The sequence below is a fragment of the Drosophila persimilis genome, unplaced genomic scaffold (assembly GCF_003286085.1).
Source record: "Drosophila persimilis strain 14011-0111.01,24,50 unplaced genomic scaffold, DperRS2 tig00000431-arrow-pilon, whole genome shotgun sequence".
In the NCBI taxonomy this organism is placed as follows: Eukaryota; Metazoa; Arthropoda; class Insecta; order Diptera; family Drosophilidae; genus Drosophila; species Drosophila persimilis.
The window spans coordinates 3,926,591-3,945,505 of NW_020825312.1; the positions used below are offsets into that span (position 1 = coordinate 3,926,591).

The 18,915-nt window shown below is 47.0% G+C and overlaps 1 protein-coding gene across 1 annotated transcript in view; it reads right to left on the reverse strand.

Annotated features, from left to right (window-relative positions):
* The window catches only part of LOC6597181 (pleckstrin homology domain-containing family G member 3), a 48,386-nt gene extending 29,762 nt beyond the window's left edge, over nt 1-18,624 (reverse strand). The window contains exons 1-3 of the mRNA XM_026989565.1: nt 18,482-18,624; nt 9,372-10,187; nt 9,015-9,302 (exon numbers count right to left, since the gene is read on the reverse strand). Coding sequence (XP_026845366.1) covers nt 9,015-9,302; nt 9,372-10,187; nt 18,482-18,616 — 1,239 coding nt within the window. The 5' untranslated portion in view covers nt 18,617-18,624. The remainder of the gene's footprint in view (nt 1-9,014; nt 9,303-9,371; nt 10,188-18,481) is intronic.
* Between the last annotated feature and the right edge of the window lie 291 nt (nt 18,625-18,915).

The window sequence follows — 18,915 nt, forward strand, 5'->3', positions numbered from 1 at the left end:
TGCCGTTTGCCGTTTTCCGTTTGTTTCTTTTTGGCCAAATCGTTTGCGATGGCCAACAATTGATTTCGCAGGTTACTTCATTCATCTTTCATTTTAATCTGTTGCCAAATTGTTTATTATGTGTTTTGTGTTGTTTTGTTTCATTCAGGGTTCCATTCATTAAGCTATTAAGTAAACGTGGAAATCGGATAACATTCTTCGGAAGAGCCATTAAGCCTTGAAGCACCTGATGAATCATTTCCGATGGAATTTCTGCACAAACGGAGTTCCACGTATGTATCTTGTTGTTGAGGAACGTGTGCGTCGACATTAACCCTCCAAGCTGGTTTATGAACTCATTTAGTGGACCTTTCAAATATCCTTTCGCTTTGGGAAACAGCACAAAAAGAGAGCTACCGAAGAGCACTTTCAGGATATCACAGCTCATCCCTTCGCAGCTAAGCGGCACTGGGAGAGAGCGATGAAAACATTTGAGGGATTTTTCAAGGTTGTGATGAATAATTTGAATAGTTTTAGGGAACAAATAGTGATTCATTGATTGATTTAGGATGTAGTTCTCGAAGTCCTTAAAAAATATTCATAGATTGCTGAATGAATGAATATACGAGTATTCATACAACAATACAACATGCCAGGAAATATCTTTTGGGTTTTTTTGATAAGTTTTAGAGGTGTTTATGTCTCATTGTATTCCAGCTCCAAAAAGGCTGAAAGCCCCCTCCAATAAGAAGCTCACAGATCACAGATTGTTCAAAAAGTTCTTCTTTAGAACATCTTCCTGGAGAACTTCCTGCTCCAATTCTACTACAATTCCATCTTTTATCAATTAACACTCCATAGAATCCACGGAATCGCCGCATTTCTATTTATAATCCATCGTTAAAACCATCTTCCGGCACCATTTACCCTGCAAAATCAACAAGAAATTCTGCAATTGCAACTGCCACATTCTGCAGGGCAGAGAAAAGTGAAGATATTCCGCTGGAAAAAAGCTTTGAACTTTTGCACTAACAAAGCGGTTCACTTTTTTTTTGTTTTTGGTTTTTGTTTTTGTTTTTTTGTTATTTATTGCGACGTCACATTTCCGCTTGATCTGCCACAGAGAGCGGCCATCAAACGGCGTGGCATGTCATCGGCACCACCATCATCCATGCCACATGTCCATGTCCGTGCCCCTGCCCATGCCACAGCCATTCGATGTGGCCACACCTACAAATTGTTTGTGTTTCTTGGGTGTGTGTGTGTGTGTGTGTGTGTGCGGCGGGGGCGAAAGAGAGCTCCGTTTATCGTATATATACGATATATATGTATGTATGTTTGTGGCATGCACCATATGCATATGGCAGAATTTTTGCACTGTTTTGCGATCACAGCAAAAGCAGATGGACAGAGAGAGCGAGAGGGAGAGGGTGAGATGGAGCTGCTCCAAAAATAGATCAGGTCTAGGCTGTCATGCATGCTGCACGGCCGGAATGTGCCACAACAGCAGAACGTTCTGCAAATGTTCTTGGAACGTCTGCCTGCCCTGCCCTGCCCTGCCCCATGGCTGCCCCCCGCTTGGAAGCAGGGGCCCCCTTGCAAATTGTTTTTTTTTCTGTTTTTTTTTTTTGCATCCCCACTTTGGGGCACAGGAAGTGCCTCATTGGGTGTTGAAATCCTATAGGGCGCATCCAGAATAATCAGCGATCTGATGCCTGTCACATTTAGAGGCAACCAGAAGTGCCTTAAGATAACAAAAGACCATTCCGTTTCGATTTCGTGTGGCAACATCAAAGACTTAACGCTGAGGCAAGCACAGCAGAAAAAGAAGAAAAAACTGTTGCAAGTTACATCAGCAGAAGACGCACAGAGTGAGAGGAAGAGAGAGATGGGGGGGCAGCCTCTCAATTACGAGAGCAATTGTCGATCGAGTAACAGCAAAAACCGGTACCACAGCCGATGTTCTTCTGGAGACTTGAGAGCATGGGGCAAGGGGAGAGCTCTGCCTCTGCTCTAGAGCTCTGCGGCCACTTTCCACGTTCCGTTCACAGCTGATCATGAACTTCGTTTCGTTTCGGGAGGGGGTGCTGGCTGACTGGCTGGCTGACTGGCTGGCTGGCTGCAAAAATCAGCTGAAAACGAGTTTCTTATGGCATAATAACAGAAAAACGACGCCACAACAATGATTGAAGATCTGATCTGATGTGCTGTTGAGTGTTTTGGCTCTGCTCTTCTCTAGCTGTAGCTGTAGCTGTATCTCTGTATCTGTATCTCTATAGATGTAGTATCTGTGTGTCTTTCTATCTGTAGCTCTGTATCTTTCTCTACGGTGTATCTGCAATTGAAAAAGTTGTTAGCCACATCAATTCCAAAAACGTCCATAAACTTGTTAATGCATCCGATAAAAGGAACAAAAACACACACACCAATAACCGTAGAACATTTCCCCTTGCAAAAGGGTATTCCCCACCCCCCAACACCCAACTCCCACCCCCACCCCCCATATATTTCAAAGGAAATTTCCAATAAGGAAGTAAAAAGCGAAAAAACGAGTAGCCAATATTCGTTTCTTTCTTTTGATTGTTTTTCGGTGAAAATTCTAGGAAATACTTTTCAGCTGAGAGAGAAAAACCACGAAATGTAATTCTGTTCTTGCAAGAAAGAAAGAAAGAAAAAACCTGGTGGTGTGGAGGGGGGGTTCTCTGGCAGGGAGGACTCTTCCACAACAAATCGAAATAAACTTTATGCACGTAAATTTTTAATGAGCCCAGCACGAAGTCAATTTCAATGCTAATCCGGCGGCCAAACAGAGCCTGGGTCTTGGTCTTGGACTTGGACATCGTTCGTGGACATTCAGGAGTCGGAGGCGACCACCACAGAGGGCCAGACGATGACTTCTCTATCCCTGTTGTCCATGCTGCCCCTGCTGCCCCTGTTGCCCCTGCCCCTGCTGCTTACTGTTGCTGTTGCTGTTGCTGGCACATGTGCCCTTAAGCCACAAATCACGAAGGTGGCGCAATCTGACATCCTACTCAGAGGTGGCCCTCAGGCCTCAGGTGTGTTTTGTTGCTGTTTGTGCTGTGGCCAAAGAGATATCTCTAGAGTTACGCTTGAACTTGACAAATGCACAAATAACGTGATGCCGAAACGAAATCCTGGCTGGCTGGCTGGCTGGCTCTCTGGCTGGCTCTCTGGCAAACGCGAACTTCAAAACTGGTAGATAATTTATTATTGAACCATTTATTAGAGCGTGTCGCAATAGTCGTCGTCGTCGAGAGTCGTGGCGGGGAGTTGTTGCTGCAGCTGTGTGCTGCAGCAGCAGCAGCAAAGTCCACACAATTGTCGCTTCGGTCGCTTTGGTCGCTTTGGTGCGCTAGGGCTTGTCAGTCATTCGGTTTTGACGGCTTCGTTTGTTGGCTGCACAATATTTATAGCGTAAAAAGATACTATTTGGTTTGCTCGAAGCGTTCCAGGCAGTCGATTCCCACGTCCACGTCCACGTCCACGTCTGGGCTCTGGCTCTGGCTCTGGCTATGGCTCTGCCTTTTGTCTTTGTCTACCTGTTGGCATTGCAGGAAGCATTCACCTCCCGTTGAAGCACACACGCACACACCGAACACACAGACAGATGCACAGCTATAGATACACAGATACTTAGATACTTGTATCCAAAGAAAGCAAAGACAATGTACATCATAATAATGAGGATAATCACGATGATGAGCAGACAACAAGAGCCACAGACACAGACACAGACTCAGACAGACAATAAAAATAAGGAACAACAACAAAAAAGTATCTGGATGTGTGTGCGAGTGTCTGCGGATTCGGTGTCTGCCACTTGACGAGCGAATGCCTGCCCCTGCCCCTGCCCCTGCCCCTGCCCCTGCCCCATTCTCATTCCCAATCCCCAGTTCCCGTCCAAACGGCGACTCATCGCCTGCGGGGCATGCGGCTTTTGTGCCTGGCTTAATTACTAAGCGAATCACACACGCGCCTGAATAATTCAAGGCTATCTTCTGGATGCGCTGTATCTATTGCCAGCTGCAGTATCCGCAGTGTATCGGAGGTGCAACGGCAGTCCCTATGAAACATAATCCCTCGACGGGGAGGGGCGTTTATGACTAAGTATTTTATAATCAAGTGGCAAAACTATCTGTATCTGTAGCTGCTTCTGCGCTAATGTATCTGTATCTTTAACTGCTTAGTTCCTTAGCTGGGCTGGCATTACGCAGCAGATTGTTGGAGTTTTTTTGTTCGTGGACAGCGCCAGACGACACTTTGAGGAATGTCTCTCGCTTACAGAACTACTATCCATAAGATGCATTCTCATGACTGGCTGTAATGGAAAAATGTAATGCGAGACTGCAGATACAAAAATTCCTCAAGGAATCTGTGTGATAATCATTAAAAAATAATCAAAAATTATGAAAAATATCGGAATCTCAGTCAAAGTAAAAGATACAAGATATTCAATTTCTCTTATTGTGAGATGCTTTTGTGGGAACACAATCTGTGGACCACCCTTAAACGTTTTTAATAAAAACTGAAGTATATTTGGAATATTTCATTTTATTATGAAATTCCGACAAAAGAATTCTTTTCATATTTCTAGGAATGATGAAACGAAACCCATTAGATCCCAAAAATATCTAGGAGCTTCTGCTTATGCCTTGAATTTTGAGTGTTGTTTAGGACACATTAAGTGCAAAATACAAGTATATTGTATAAAATATAAGAGGCTCCTACAAATCATTTGAAACACTTAAGGAATACACAAATAACTTCAAGAACCTTTCGTACCAATTCCACCTTCAAAAGATCGTTTTGTATCTGACAGTATTACTAAACTTGCAACCCATTAAGCCATAAAATCGTACCCAAATGTCAGAGTTATCTTCTTGAATGGCCAATACATACATATCTGTCACAATAAAAAACAACTGAAACCAATCTACAAGTCATCTTTTTTGTCAGCATAATAAAACCATTTAAAGTATGAGTTTATTCACGAATGCTCTTCGGAATACTCCAACTCCAACTCCAACTCCAACTCCACTCCACAGTCCACTCATTTGTGAATCCAGTCACATATCATCATCCGTTCGCGTATCCTGAAAGACAACTTCCTTCCCCAGCGATCGTGTGCCGTGCTGTGCCCAAGGAGTATGATGATGTGATATGTGATGGCCATTTGGTCATTCAAACACGTGTTCGAATGTGCCGAATGCACTCACGGAATGAATGGAGTTGCGAGTGCATTTTTACAAGTTATTTTATGCAAGCCATAAATATGCACTTTACACTTTTGCACACACACACACACTCACACATACGGACATTTCTCTATCCTCCAAAGCCCCATGTCTCTGGAGTCTCTGCCTCTCTGCCTCTCTGCCTCTCTGTCTTTGTGGGGGGAAAAAACAAACAGCAAATGCCTTTGCCAGATGCTCTTAGTTAGACCAACACAGATATGTATGTATCTTTCTATCTATCTATCTATCTATCTAGCTATCCCATAGAGCGCGGCACCGAGAGAGAAAGAGCACCCAAGTGGTGTCCGTAGTCCCCCTGGAGGGGCGCTCTTGCTGTTGCTGTTGCATACAAATTATGTACAAACATGTTTTGCAGAAATGTTCAATTCATTATCGCTAACAAATGCCGATCATGTTGTGTGTTCAAAAGCAAACACACAACAGTTCAAAGCACTTTTCTGCAAATTATTGCAAACACAGATACTACACAGATCGAAGGAGCACACAGACTCCAATGGACACAATCTGTTGCTGCTGCTCCAGCGATTGATGGACACACTCCACACTCCACACTCCACACTCCACACTGGACACAGACAACGTTCAACTCGGAAGCCCATTGGCCAATGGCCAGGCCATCGCCTAATCGTAATTGCTGTTCCACTAAGTGATATGCCGTGTTCCCACTCCGATGAAACGAAACGAGAAAAAAACCAAATACAAAACAGAATTAAAGTTCACTCCGAAAATCTGTTTTTCAGTCGCAGACTGTACTGCACTGTACCACTCTCTGTTCTCCCTTTATTCCCCTTTTCCACTTAATACACAATTTCCGCTTCCAGAACAAAAAAAAAAGGGGGCAACGGCAACCCTTCTGCGTTTGTGGCTGCCGCTGCGTCTGCGCAGAAACCGAATTAAATTACAGAACGTGCCCCGTTTGGAAATCGCAGCTATGGAGTTCCATTGAGGAGCAGCAGCAGCAGCGGCAGCAGCAGCAGCGGCAGCAGCAGCAGCACCATGCAACAAATTAAAAGGCAATTAACATGCAAAGAGAGGCCAGAGAGGCAGCTGCAACAAATTGCAATCGCTGTGGCAGGTCAAACGCACAAGCACACACACACAGTAACAAAACCCGACATTTACGACTCCTCCAAATCAGCTGAAAATGTGGCTGGCTGGCTGGCTGATTGATTCAAATATACTCAAGCAGCAAGTAGGTCACGCAGCAGCAGCAGCAGCAGCAGCCTCCCACAGATGTGCCACACAGTGCGTATGCGTTACGACAAACAAAATTATTATAAATTACACTTTAGACCCACGAATTTACGGGGTCGGCCACTTGGCCACTCGGCCGCTGATAAGCAGCGTTAAGAACCAATTTTTTATGGTCATGACTAGAGTCTTAGAACGGTGGGGAGGGGGCACAGAGACAACCCACACTTGTACTTGCACACGGTCTTTGGATTTTGTGTTTTTTTTTTGTCATTGACTTAAACACGAAGCCCCTTCCCTTTTTTGTTTTTTCTTTTTTCTTTTCTGTGTGTGGCAGCACCTCGAGAGTGGTCGAGAGTAGAATCTAACAAAACCGCGTGGGCCTGACCCGAAGGACGCTTCCGCTGGCCTTTGAGCCCGCTCAATGTGTGTCTGTGTGTGTGTGTGTGTGTGTGTAATAAGTATGCAAATTGCCAATCGAGTGGAAAACAATTGATTTTTAATGAATTCTGAGGTCAGGGTCGTCGGCGTAGTCGGCGCTCCACACTCGACAATTATTGGCCATAAATACGGTTACGTTAATAAACTTTGGAATGAAAGATCGTTAGATCGTTAGATCTTTGGCCAGATCTCAGATGTACATATGTATGTGTATATATATGTATTACCTCCAACTAGTGGTGCTGCAATAAAAAGGGAATCCAATACGGAATCCGTTGATTTATGTCTTGGTTGCTCGTTAATTTTCTATATAAAAATAGATGCACTTTTCTTTTGATTTGTATTTTACGATTATTCCTTTTTTTTCTATTTCTTTAGATAGTACAAAAAAATAACAAAAAAAACATTCGAAGGCACTCGGTTTTTATTATAACGTTTTTTCTAGGCACGAGATGTTATGTTATATTCCATTCATCACTTGGGATATACAATTTATTTGCATTTTTATTTCTCCGCGAATTTCTTGGGGCCGCTTTGAAAACTACGAATACACGAAGATACTCTGAGCGCTGAACGGTTGCACGTTTATTGTGTTGCACGCGTTGCAAGGCTCTGCTATCGGACTCGGTTCGGTTCGGAATCGGGGAACGATTTTTGCTTTCTGCCGCACACACGACTGCGCGTCGCAAAGGCCGTTTCAACTTTGGGGCGGCAAGGCCGTTTTCAAATCCGCCCGCCTTCGAATGTTGCTGCCGCTTGAAAATGTTGCTCGGCAACATTGCTCGCGTGTTGCTGGCGGACAAAACAGGGTATGGACGACAGGCATACGGCACAGAAAATTCAACGCCTGTTGGCTAAAGTCCACCCCAATTCGTAACATACTTTGGTTGTTTACAGTGCTTGTAAACAATCAGAGCATATTCCTGATCAAACCACCGTGAGGTGAGGTGCGTGGTCTCTTGAAATGTTGCTGGGCCTGTTTTGCCTGTTGTCCATACCTTTCCATAGTCACCAAAGTTCGGTTACGAAGAGAGAGTGAGAAAGAGAGAGAGAGAGCGAAGTCGAGGCTCGAGTCCGCACGACCAGTTCCATCAAGCCGAATGTTGCTGAAAATCCGCCTCATGTTCTTAAGGCACCTAAAAGCAGTGTGAAACGGAAGAGAGCGCGGAAATACACGAGCAACGAAGACGACGAAATGGCATAAAAACCCATGAGAGTACGCATAACAGCGGCTGTTAGCAGCTAACATTACAAGTTCTAGCATTGTTAGTGCATTTCGACTTATTTTAACAGAGGCAGTTACTCGTCGAAATACGTATAAATTTGAAAATTCTTTGCTTTTGGATGAGGAAAAACCTTTTTAGGCTAAGAACTCTATACCATTGACAAACATTTACTATTACAGATATTAATTATAGATATATTGAGCACTTTTGCTGTATATTATGGACTTGAGATGCTATTTTGTATCGTTTAAGCTTAAATATTATAAAAATATTCATGTATTCTCAGCAAAAATTCAGATTTGATGAATGCATTGCCGCAAGATTATCCACAGTAGAGAGGGGCTCTATTCAATGTGAAAAACATTTAAAAATAAACCCCAATGCATCCTATTCGCCGGATTGATCGATTGTGCATTCAATTGTAATTATCTAAAGATCAATGGAGAAACAGATTAAAAGATACTTCTATGATTCTGTGACAATTTCAAGGAATTTGATTCATTTCCAAAGTATTTTAGAGGAGTAAAATTCCAAGCCACAAGGAAAATCGCATTCCAAGATTTAATTTGGGCCTCGAGAGGCGCACTTAAAGGGTTCCCGTTCCCGTTCCCCACCATCCCATCCCCATCCGCATCTGCTGTTCCTTTGAGTAATCCAACATTCCAATTTATAGAAGAAAAACCAACCCAAAGCCCAAAATCAAAGTAAATTTAACTCCGATTTAAAGAACTTCATTGCCAGGGCAGAAAATTGCTCCCCGACTCCTGGGCCAATTCCGCAGCCTGGTCGTAAATGATATATCTTTTACTCGGATTTCCACACAGATTGCTCTCTAGGACCCCGTCTAGGAGCCCCTCCCCGTCCCCTGGGAGATTCTTTACGACAATTGACGACCACTTACCTCGCCAATTTGATGAGCGGCGCGCAGTGTTGTGGCAATTTGTGCAAATTTGCATAGGAAACGCTGCTCGAAGCGGTCCAGGCAGCCATCGAAGGAGCAGTCGAGCCGCTCACGTGCCTGCTGGATTAATATTGCACGCGTGCGTGCCCAGTAGACGGGATAAATGTGCGACAGATGGCTGTCAATCAGCTGGGCCAGCATGGCGTCCACATCCACCTCCAGCTCCACCTCCAGCTCCAGCTCCACCTTCACATCCACATCCACATCCTCGTTCTCCTTAGCCTGCAACTGGGGAGGGGGGAGGAAACGGGGTTAAGAAAAAGGGCCCCAAAATTTACTTGCGACTGGCCTACGTACCTCAGCAACGTCAGCGAGAGGGGCAGGGGCAGGGGCAGCGCCAGCCAGGTGGGGTATGGGATGCATTTCCACTTGGTGGACCGCCTGCTGCTGCTGCTGCGCCTCGAGACTACAGTCAATGGGTTGGGTGTCCGCATACGCTGTGGAGGAGGCATCATCCGAGCAACAGTCCTCCTCCTCCTCCTCCTCCTCCTCATCCTCATCCTCTTCTGCCACATCTATGGCCGTGGCTCTGGCTGTGGCAGCTTCATTCCTGATCATTATTATCGTGGTAGTAGTCGTAGTCTTTGGCTGTGGCTGTGGCTGCGGCTGTGGCTGCGGCTGCTGCTGCTGACCCGTTAAGCGTTGCCTGCATTTCTTGAGATATTCGCGAACCCGCGATGTGCCGCGGTTCAAAGTTGCCACAGCATTGCTGCTGTTGCTGCTGCTTGTTGCAGTTGTTGCAGGGTATTGACAGCACACATAATTAGCATTTGTTGCCACCACTGGATCCGGATCCTCGACAGCCTCCTCCATCTCCTCGTCGTCGTCGTCGTCGTCCTCTTCCTCATTGCGGGCTATGGGCGCTGGCCTGTTGGCCTCGTTCCTCGTGTTGGCCATTCCCTCCTCTCTCCGCCTTACCTCCTCCTGGGGCACACTCGTGGCTCCCACTGGGACATCGATTTGCGTGTCATTCAACACCAAGATCTCGCCCAAGTCCTCCCTTGTCTGTTTCACCTCCTCCTCCTTTTCTGCTAATTTGGGGCTTTCGGTGGTCCCTGCTCCTCCTCCCCTCTCCGAAGGTGGCGGCCCTGCCTCAATGTTCGTGTCGTCGGCCTGCAAATAGAATCGAATCGGAATTAAAAACAGTCTCTACACCAAAGACACGTGTGAAATGAAGTTCAGAGTGCGCCCAAAAGGGTACACGGTACACGGTACACGGCACGGGAACAGTAGGGTGTGTCTATCTGCCAGATACACAATTGCCGCATTTCAAATGGGCCAAAGTTCTTTGGCGCTGGCTTGGGCTTGGGCTTGTGGCACCACATGCAATGCTGCCTGCCCCGTGCCACCAAAGAGCCGCATTAAACACAATTCATTCGGTTGTCCAGGGCAACCCAGTCGGGGCGGGGGTGGGGTTGGGTGTCCAACAGAGGGGTGACAGTGGGGCAGGCAACCGAGGGCTGATACTAGGGCACAGTGGGGTAAACGTTTCTTCGAGAAGAAGGTTTTAGGACAACAGAATGGGATCCCAACAGAAAGATCTTAAAGTATGAATCCGGTAAGAAGCTTAAGTCCATCCATTCCGATTACAAACTCAACTTTTTATGGAGTTCTTCCAACCCTAGGAAAATTAAGTAAATAAATGTCCCAAAAAGGGATTTTAAGAGTATTTTCTTCATTCTCAATCCATTTTCGATCATCATTCTATCACCTCCCCGATTCCAAAAGAAATTCTTTATGTTTTCCAAGGTCTAAGAATTTTCTTAGACATATCCTTGATTTTTGAGCTCTTTCAGTCCTCGTTGGTATTTTGTTTTCACAATTTCCTGCACTTTCCCATGAAATACAGTGCCACACGGTGCAGCCATGGGGTGGACTGTGCTACGCCTTGTTGCATGTTCAGAAGTTAAACAGAAATCAATTGGGGACAGCATTGATCCACAAGACAAGACTCGACTCGACGCGAAAGGGATGGGGCATGGGGCAGTGGCAGTGGCTGTGGCAGGGGCAACTGCATTGCATGACAATCAAATGAAACGTCAAACGTTCGTTACTGTTGCAGTTGCAGTGGCGGGTTGCTGCTTGCTGGCTGCCGATGTTGTTGCTGCCACAGTTGTCGTTGTCGTTGTCTTTGTCGATTGTCGATTGTCATAGGTCAAGTGTAGCACAGTAGAATTCACTTTCTTTCAGATACACACACACACACTTAAAAAGAAAGAAAAAAAAACACACACACACACCGACTTAGAGACGCCGCAAATTTGCAGTGAAAGTGGACGGGGCGCCTCCTTGGTGCCCCCAAAAACTTTGACCATATCACACACACACACTGCGGCACTGTGGCGGGGCATAACAATGCCGTGGGGCATGTTAAATTTTGTCGTTTTGGTAAATACTTTTGCCCTGACAATGCCACATTGTGCGGCACCGAACAAATGAATTTACCATTTGAGTTTTTCCCCGTTTTCTCACCTATCGACGCCCACGCCACGCTGGCAACTAAATTCCGGTCCTCAACACTACTAGCTCTGCGAGTTCTGCAAGTCCTGCAAGTCCTGCAGGCCCTGTCCTCGAAGGTGGTTCAGCCTCGGCCGCCAGGTGTCGCCCGCGGACGAGCGCAGGCGCATGCGCATCGCCCAGATACAGATACACGCACAGTGGTGCGGCGCGGCGCGAAGCGACGACCCGCAGAGATACTGAGATTTCCAAAAGATTTCCAGAGCGCTTATAAATTTCCACAATTTGTTCGGGCGACGGCTGACTTTGAAGTGCCGTCCGCCGCTGCCACCGCCAATAAATACCCATAAATATATCATCAATATTTTCGTGCCGTTTTTGGGCCGCCGCATGCACTGGGAGAAAAAGAACGGGGCAGGCATCGGGCAATGCCCGATGGAGATTCCCTCCCGATTTGAATTGGTTCTCATTCGTGAAAAAGTAGTGCAATTATGCATTAAATCGAAACCCATTCATTATTTTCACTCTTTCATGGGGCCATGCACTGAGAAAAATTGCGGGTAAGCTGCAGTTCGACAGCGTTTCTGTGGCTCCTGAGTCCTGAATCAGTTTATGGACTTGTATCTTCTGCGGAGATTGCCAAAAAGGAGGCTACTCCGCCGGAGGGCACACACTGCACGACGAAGTGTGCCGATCTGATCCAGATTCGGCTGGCTTTCTCTATGATTCTTCACACGAGAGAGCGCAAGAACAGGAGGCTGTAATATTCTTTCTATTTTCTGGCAGTGTAGTGCATGATTCTGGCTTGGCGCATTCCAACGATTGGCTGGCTGCTGGCTGCTGCTGGCTGCTGCTGCGCTTGCTGTCTGCCACTCGATCCAATGACCATGGCAATGGCACCGGCACCGGCAATGCCACGCACTCCACACGATGAACAGTTGGCAGCAGCAAGGGGTGTGGAAAGAGCACGGGGCAAATGCAATTTGCTGTCATGCCAAAGTCTTGACCAAGTGCCTGGACACTGCTCATCAATTAATTGCTCTCTGGTCTCTGGTCGCTGGTCTCTGGTTGCTGGTCGCTGGTCACTGGCTCCAATCTGGTCTCTGCTGCCGCCTGGGGGCGTTGGCTGTTGGTGCGTGAGGAGTCTTGGGCAGTGGGTCGTCGGTCTGTTGCTGCTTCTGCTGCTGCTGCTGCTGCTAGCCCGCTGTTCAAATTATGGCCGCGCCATCAAAAGGAAATCGAAAATGTTGCACTAGTTGTTCGGGCAGAGCGACAAGCCATTAAAGGAAGGTCGAAACCAAAGCGCAACCTTGGGGCAATCCGATTTGGACCACTCTTCCACTTCAGCGTCTGGGCAGACCACTCTCTCACGCATCTACGGTTTCACCTAACGCCACAGCAGTGACCCACATCCACATCGGACATCGGGCTCTCATCCCATACCATTCCAATACCATCGCATCCATCGCATTCAATCCACTCGTAAATCACAGAAGAAGCGGCAGAAAACAAGATTGGAAATTAATTTTTATGCATCTCTTGTCACATTTGTGTTAATCAAAACATTATGACTGCGTTTTCTTTTATTAATTGGACAACCACCTCCGTCTCCATCTCTAGGCAGGCAGGGAACAGCTCCAGCAGCAGCACCAACAGCAGAAGCATACATTACCCGAGGAGCAACACCTGTGCCTGTGCCAGTGCCAGTGCCAGTGGCTCTGCCTTGCTGCCCACCAAACAAATTAAATTTATTGCGTGTGATTTTGATAGCAGAGAGAGAGAGACAGTCGAAAGACAGGCCACAGAGATACACACAGAAATATTGCGTCAGTAACTAATTTGTTAGACGGCGGTACGAGTATAACGGGGCGCCAGATCCCCCAACACCAGCTTCAGCTCCAGCTCCAGCTCCAAGACCAAGTGCACCTCCATCCGATGATCTGAAGCGGGGGAGGATCTGTCCACGTAGGTAGTGAAAATTGCGTTTGCCACAGACACAGCCACAGCCACAGATACAGACTTCTTTGAGAGAGTGCGACCATAGAGAAGGCTCCCCATCTGTGTGCAGAAAAGCCCCACCGTGCCGCCAAGAAATGCGTGTGTGCGGCACGGCACGGCGTGGCGTGGGTGGCTGCTGCAACTGCTCCCAAATTAAGTGACAGCCCAGCCACGAAATTGAAAATGACTGTGAATGCGTGTCGTTAATGGGTTTGATGGTGGCATGGCCTAACCCCTGCACCATAGACCATGGACCATGGACCACGGACCACGGACCATCCATCGAAAGAGAAACTGTTTTTTGGGGGGGGACTTGCAGCGGCAGCAACGGGAAAAGCCATTTGCATACACGAAAAATGTTGGAGAAAAATAGCAAAACATAAACGAAATTATAATTGAACAAGACGGAAAAATGAATTCTCATTTGCTAAAGCGATTAAGGCGATTAAAGCGATTACATTTTACAGATGTACGAGGGACGAGAGACGGCGACGAGAGACGGCGACTAGAGACGGAGACGAGAGACGAGTAGTTTTTGGTAGAGAAAACAATTTTTAATCAAAAAGATACTCTTCATTGAAGGGAGGGAGAGAATGAGAAGGACTTAAGACTACGGATCGGTTAGGTCATCCATGAAGAGAGTGTCGCGCCACTTGCGACGCTTCGCCTTGAGCTCCTCAGCGGTCCTCTCCTCCTGCTGCTCCTGGAAGTCCACCCAACTAATCTGAACATCGAACAGACCGCGGTGGGGCAGCAGCGTCGGCCCCTGGAGCCCCTGAAATCCCGCCAGGGTCTGGGGCCTGGGCACGTGGGGGATGGCCGAAATCCCCTCCAGGATTCGTCGCTTCCAGAATGCCTTCACCAGCGGCAGCGGCGGACGGTCCGGACTGCAGCTGTTCCTCACGTGGAGGCCGAAGCGGGGTCCACAGGCGGAGGCGTTCAACGCTGAGAGGAGGACCCTCCGGACGGGTAGTCCTCCGAGTGAGCGGCAGTTGTTTGACATTCTCCCCGATTCGAATGGGTCTTTAGATTAAAGTTTTCTTTTGTTTCGAGGACATCGAAAATTTAGCCAAAAAAAAAAATAGTTTTGAATATTTTTGTGTTATATATTTTTGTGCTGCTTTTTCAGTTTTTGTGTGTTTTCTTTGAGTTGTTCAGTTTAAGTGAAGTACATTTATATATTGAGGTTTTGGGAATATTCTGAGGTGCTTTCTCCGACACATTTGATGCCAGTTTCGAGCAAATAAAGTTATTGCTTTTACGGAACTATCGGCGATCTTCGTGCTTTAGAGGAATAGAAATTCCGCACCGAAAGAATTGTTTTTTCACTTCCGCCTAGTATTTTCGCACTGTACTGTACTTTTAGTGTGACCGTCTGCGAAGCGAAGCGCTGAGTCCCTCTTGCTTTTGTGAACTGAAAGGACAATGCAAATTCCCAAATCCTTAAATGTAAGGCTTCTTCTCCAAAGTTCAGTCTGGAAGTCGCTGTGAAATGGAAACTCCCACGAATTTTCTCAAGAACTCCCTGATATTATAAGTTGTAAGCTATGGATTCTATCTATTGTAATTACCATCTCAGAAACTCTCACTATTGTTGTGCAACAATTAACCATTCCCATGGCTGTTTGAAAATGACAGGCACTGTGGTTTGACCTTGGGAGTAGCCACAGATTTAGCTTGGACTCTGATTTTCAGAATTTTCAGAAATTGAAGGAAGAGAAGGAAGACTTAAGGAAGACTTTTGCGAGACCTGTTTCGCGCGGGTGCTTTTTGTTTGTTTTCTTCGATTAGCAAATGTTTCCTGTGACTCCTGGGGTTGCATGATGCATGGACCGTTCGTTATTCAATCACTTGGATATCAGTAGGGGTACTCCAGTTGTTGGCATTCGGCTGCGTTGACAGTTGCATTTCCCGCCCATTAACGAAATGCGATAGTGCCGGCAATAACCAAAGGAAAAATACTCGAGATTTCGGTGTGGTACGAGAAAAAACAAAAAAAAAACAAACTGAAAGCCAATGTCGATAGTGATGTTGCAGTTGCAACAGTTGCTGCCACTGCCGCTGCCGCTGCCGCTGCTGCTGTTGCAGACATGGTAAAAAGTTGTCCATTGATGGGGAGACCTGCAGCATGGAGCCGGAGCCGGAGACGGAGCCTGGCACCTTTTGGACCACCAAACGAGCGAGCGCCAACGGACGACTGTCGGATGAGTGTCTGCTGCTGCCGCTGCTGCCCCGCATTTCAGATACATTTTGATAATAACAGTCCCCACCACCATTGGGGGGTGGGGAAGGAGATGCAATAATTCAACGTAAAGTGTTAAAATGTCGATATTAATTGTAGACTAACTAACTTTAGTGGCAGCGACTACTACCAGTGCCAGTGCCAGTGCCAGTGCCAGTGCGAGGCAGTAGTAGTCCAAGTACCCCCCTATCGGTCCGCATTTAAATAAATTGCGATTATGGTGGCAAATGTGGCAGCCCCGAACCTCTGGGGATCCCCTTGAGTGTGGCACTTGGTGGTGCCTCCTTTGGTGGCTTGGTGGTTTGTGCCGCTAATAATATTTATCAGTGGCTCTCATTTGTTGCCCCGGACACTGGAGAGCAAGGAGGACACGAGGAGGCGCAATCGATGGCCAATAAACCGCAAAAAACCAAAAAAAAATAACCAAAACCAAATCGATGGCTAATTGCGCTGCCTGTTGCCTGTTGCTCCCTGTTGCCTGCTAACTTGGCCAGTAGCTGGTTTCTTGGCCACTTGGATGGTCTGGAGGCTCGTTGGGATCGCAGTGTGCATCCGCTCGTCAGTTTTCGTTTTCGGTTTTCGGTTTTCCACATTGTTTTGTGTGGCACATGCATATTTATTTATTTATTTATTTATCTCCGTAGTAGCTCTGGAAATCATGCAAAACAAACAGCAAAAAATGCTGCGACATGCAACAAAATCACACGACGACGAGCGGCTTTCAAATCGAATCTCCCCCCAAAAAAAGCTGTTAAATGCAGTTGAAGAGCGATTTTTACAGCCGCCCCCCCCCTCCCTTCGAGTCAACCACGCACCAAACAGCAGAGAAAATGTGAAGGAAAATGCAATGGAGAGTCACAGAGACAGAGGGACACACAAAAAGGAGCGACAGAGATAGATTCATGGAAAATCTATTTAATATTTTCCCGCGCGCACTCACGCACGACGTGGGAATTTTCGTTCGAGACTTTGAGTCTTTGAGTCGTCCCTCGTCTCCGTCTTCGTCTCTGTCTGTGTCTCCATCTCCATCTTCATCTGTGGACTGCGTTTTGCTTTCTGCGAGATGGATGGATGTATCTTGAAGTTTGGCATGCAAAAACGACCGAAACATTGAACCTTTCATAGGCTTGGGGAAGCGATATCCGTAGATATCCACAGCTGATATCGGGAAATGGGTTTTTCGCTATCCGAATGATCTGATCTTTGAACCCAAAAGGAAGGAAGGAAGGAAGTACAACGCAACACCAGGGAATGGATGTGGCAAGAGGAACTTTTTGAAAATGAGAGGATACGGATCATCGTCTGTGGCATTAAATGCCACATGTGCACCATTTGATCCCACCAATCCGATCTAATACTTGTTGAGGCCACTCCAGCAACTGTTTTGGCTTTGAATTGCAGCTCCTTCCTCTGTGGGCTGTATAGCTGTTTCTTTTTTGGCCTTCAATAAACAGAAACAGAAGAGATCATACATTTACGAGACATGCTCGGACCTGACGACCAATGCGACGGAGCCCTCCGTCGCCTGCGGACCCCGCTTTGGCCTCCACGTGTGGAACAGCTGCAGCCCGGACCGTCCGCCGCTGCCGCTGGTGAAGGCATTCTGGAAGCGACGAATCCTGGAGGGGATTTCGGCCATCCCCCACGTGCCCAGGCCCCAGACCCTGGCGGGGTTTCAGGGGCTCCAGGGGCCGACGCTGCTGCCCCACCGCGGTCTGTTCGATGTTCAGATTAGTTGGGTGGACTTCCAGGAGCAGCAGGAGGAGAGGACCGCTGAGGAGCTCAAGGCGAAGCGTCGTAAGTGGCGCGACACTCTCTTCATGGATGACCTAACCGATCCGTAGTCTCAAGTCCTTCTCATTCTCTCCCTCCCTTCAATGAAGAGTATCTTTTTGATTAAAAATTGTTTTCTCTACCAAAAACTACTCGTCTCTCGTCTCCGTCTCTCGTCTCTCGTCGCCATCTCTCGTCCCTCGTACATCTGTAAAATGTAATCGCTTTAATCGCCTTAATCGCTTTAGCAAATGAGAATTCATTTTTCCGTCTTGTTCAATTATAATTTCGTTTATGTTTTGCTATTTTTCTCCAACATTTTTCGTGTATGCAAATGGCTTTTCCCGTTGCTGCCGCTGCCGTCCCCCAAAAAGAGTTTCTCTTCCGATTCATGGCCGTGCTGCGACGAGTAGAACTAGTGAAGAGAAAACCTCTATTGCATTAAATATAATTAGGATACAAGAACTACAATAGATGGCCCAAGAGAGCAACTTCCTTTCTGGGTTGTGCCAACAGGAAGTGCGCTCCACATAAATCTGTGGAGCCTGAAACACCCCACATTTGATGCGAGGGGAAGCTGTTCCGCAGAAACCTGTTGCCTGACAATAAATTCCCAAAACCGAAAAACCAAAAAACTTTCCCCGGCTTTGGATCTCAAACTTCCTTCCTTCCCTTAGCGAAATATGGAATGCTGCAACGTTTAATCACAAATCAACTTTCACGCCCCCCAACAAAAATACGAACTCCCCCTTGGATCTCTTTTTGAGCGCTCACTTAAAGGTAAAGCCTTTAAGCTTTAGGCCACATTAATCCACAATTACTTTTGTGGCCAAGAGAGGAGAAAAATGACTCAATTTAAATCAATAAAAACCAAAGGGCGCAAGGGAAAACGTGCGCCCCCAATGGTTGCAAGGGAGAGGCTGAAGAAAAAACCCACCGTCCGAATGGCCGCATATTCGTACGACGAATGCCAGATCAATGTCGAATGTTGCTGTTGCTGCTGCTGCTGCGTATTGTAGTGGAGGCGACGAGCGTATTGCCTCATGAATATTTTCCAGATTACATAAGCCATGGCCTCCTCCTTGAAGATCGATGCAGCGGGGCAGACTACTCCTCCGCCGTCTCCTCCCTGAAGATCGAGGGGCAGCAGCGGGGCAGCACTAGCGGCGTCCGATGCACATGCAAATTATATGCGTGCCAGGAAACTGCCGGCGGTGGTGGTGCCGCCAATCCATCGATGCATCGACATCCGAAAGACAGAGAGAGAGAGAGAGAGAGAGGGAGAGAGGGAGATGCTGGAGGACTGGCGAATTGGCGGATGGAGAGTCCCCCTTTTTCGAATGCGTTGCGTTTATTGTTTTCATAAATAAG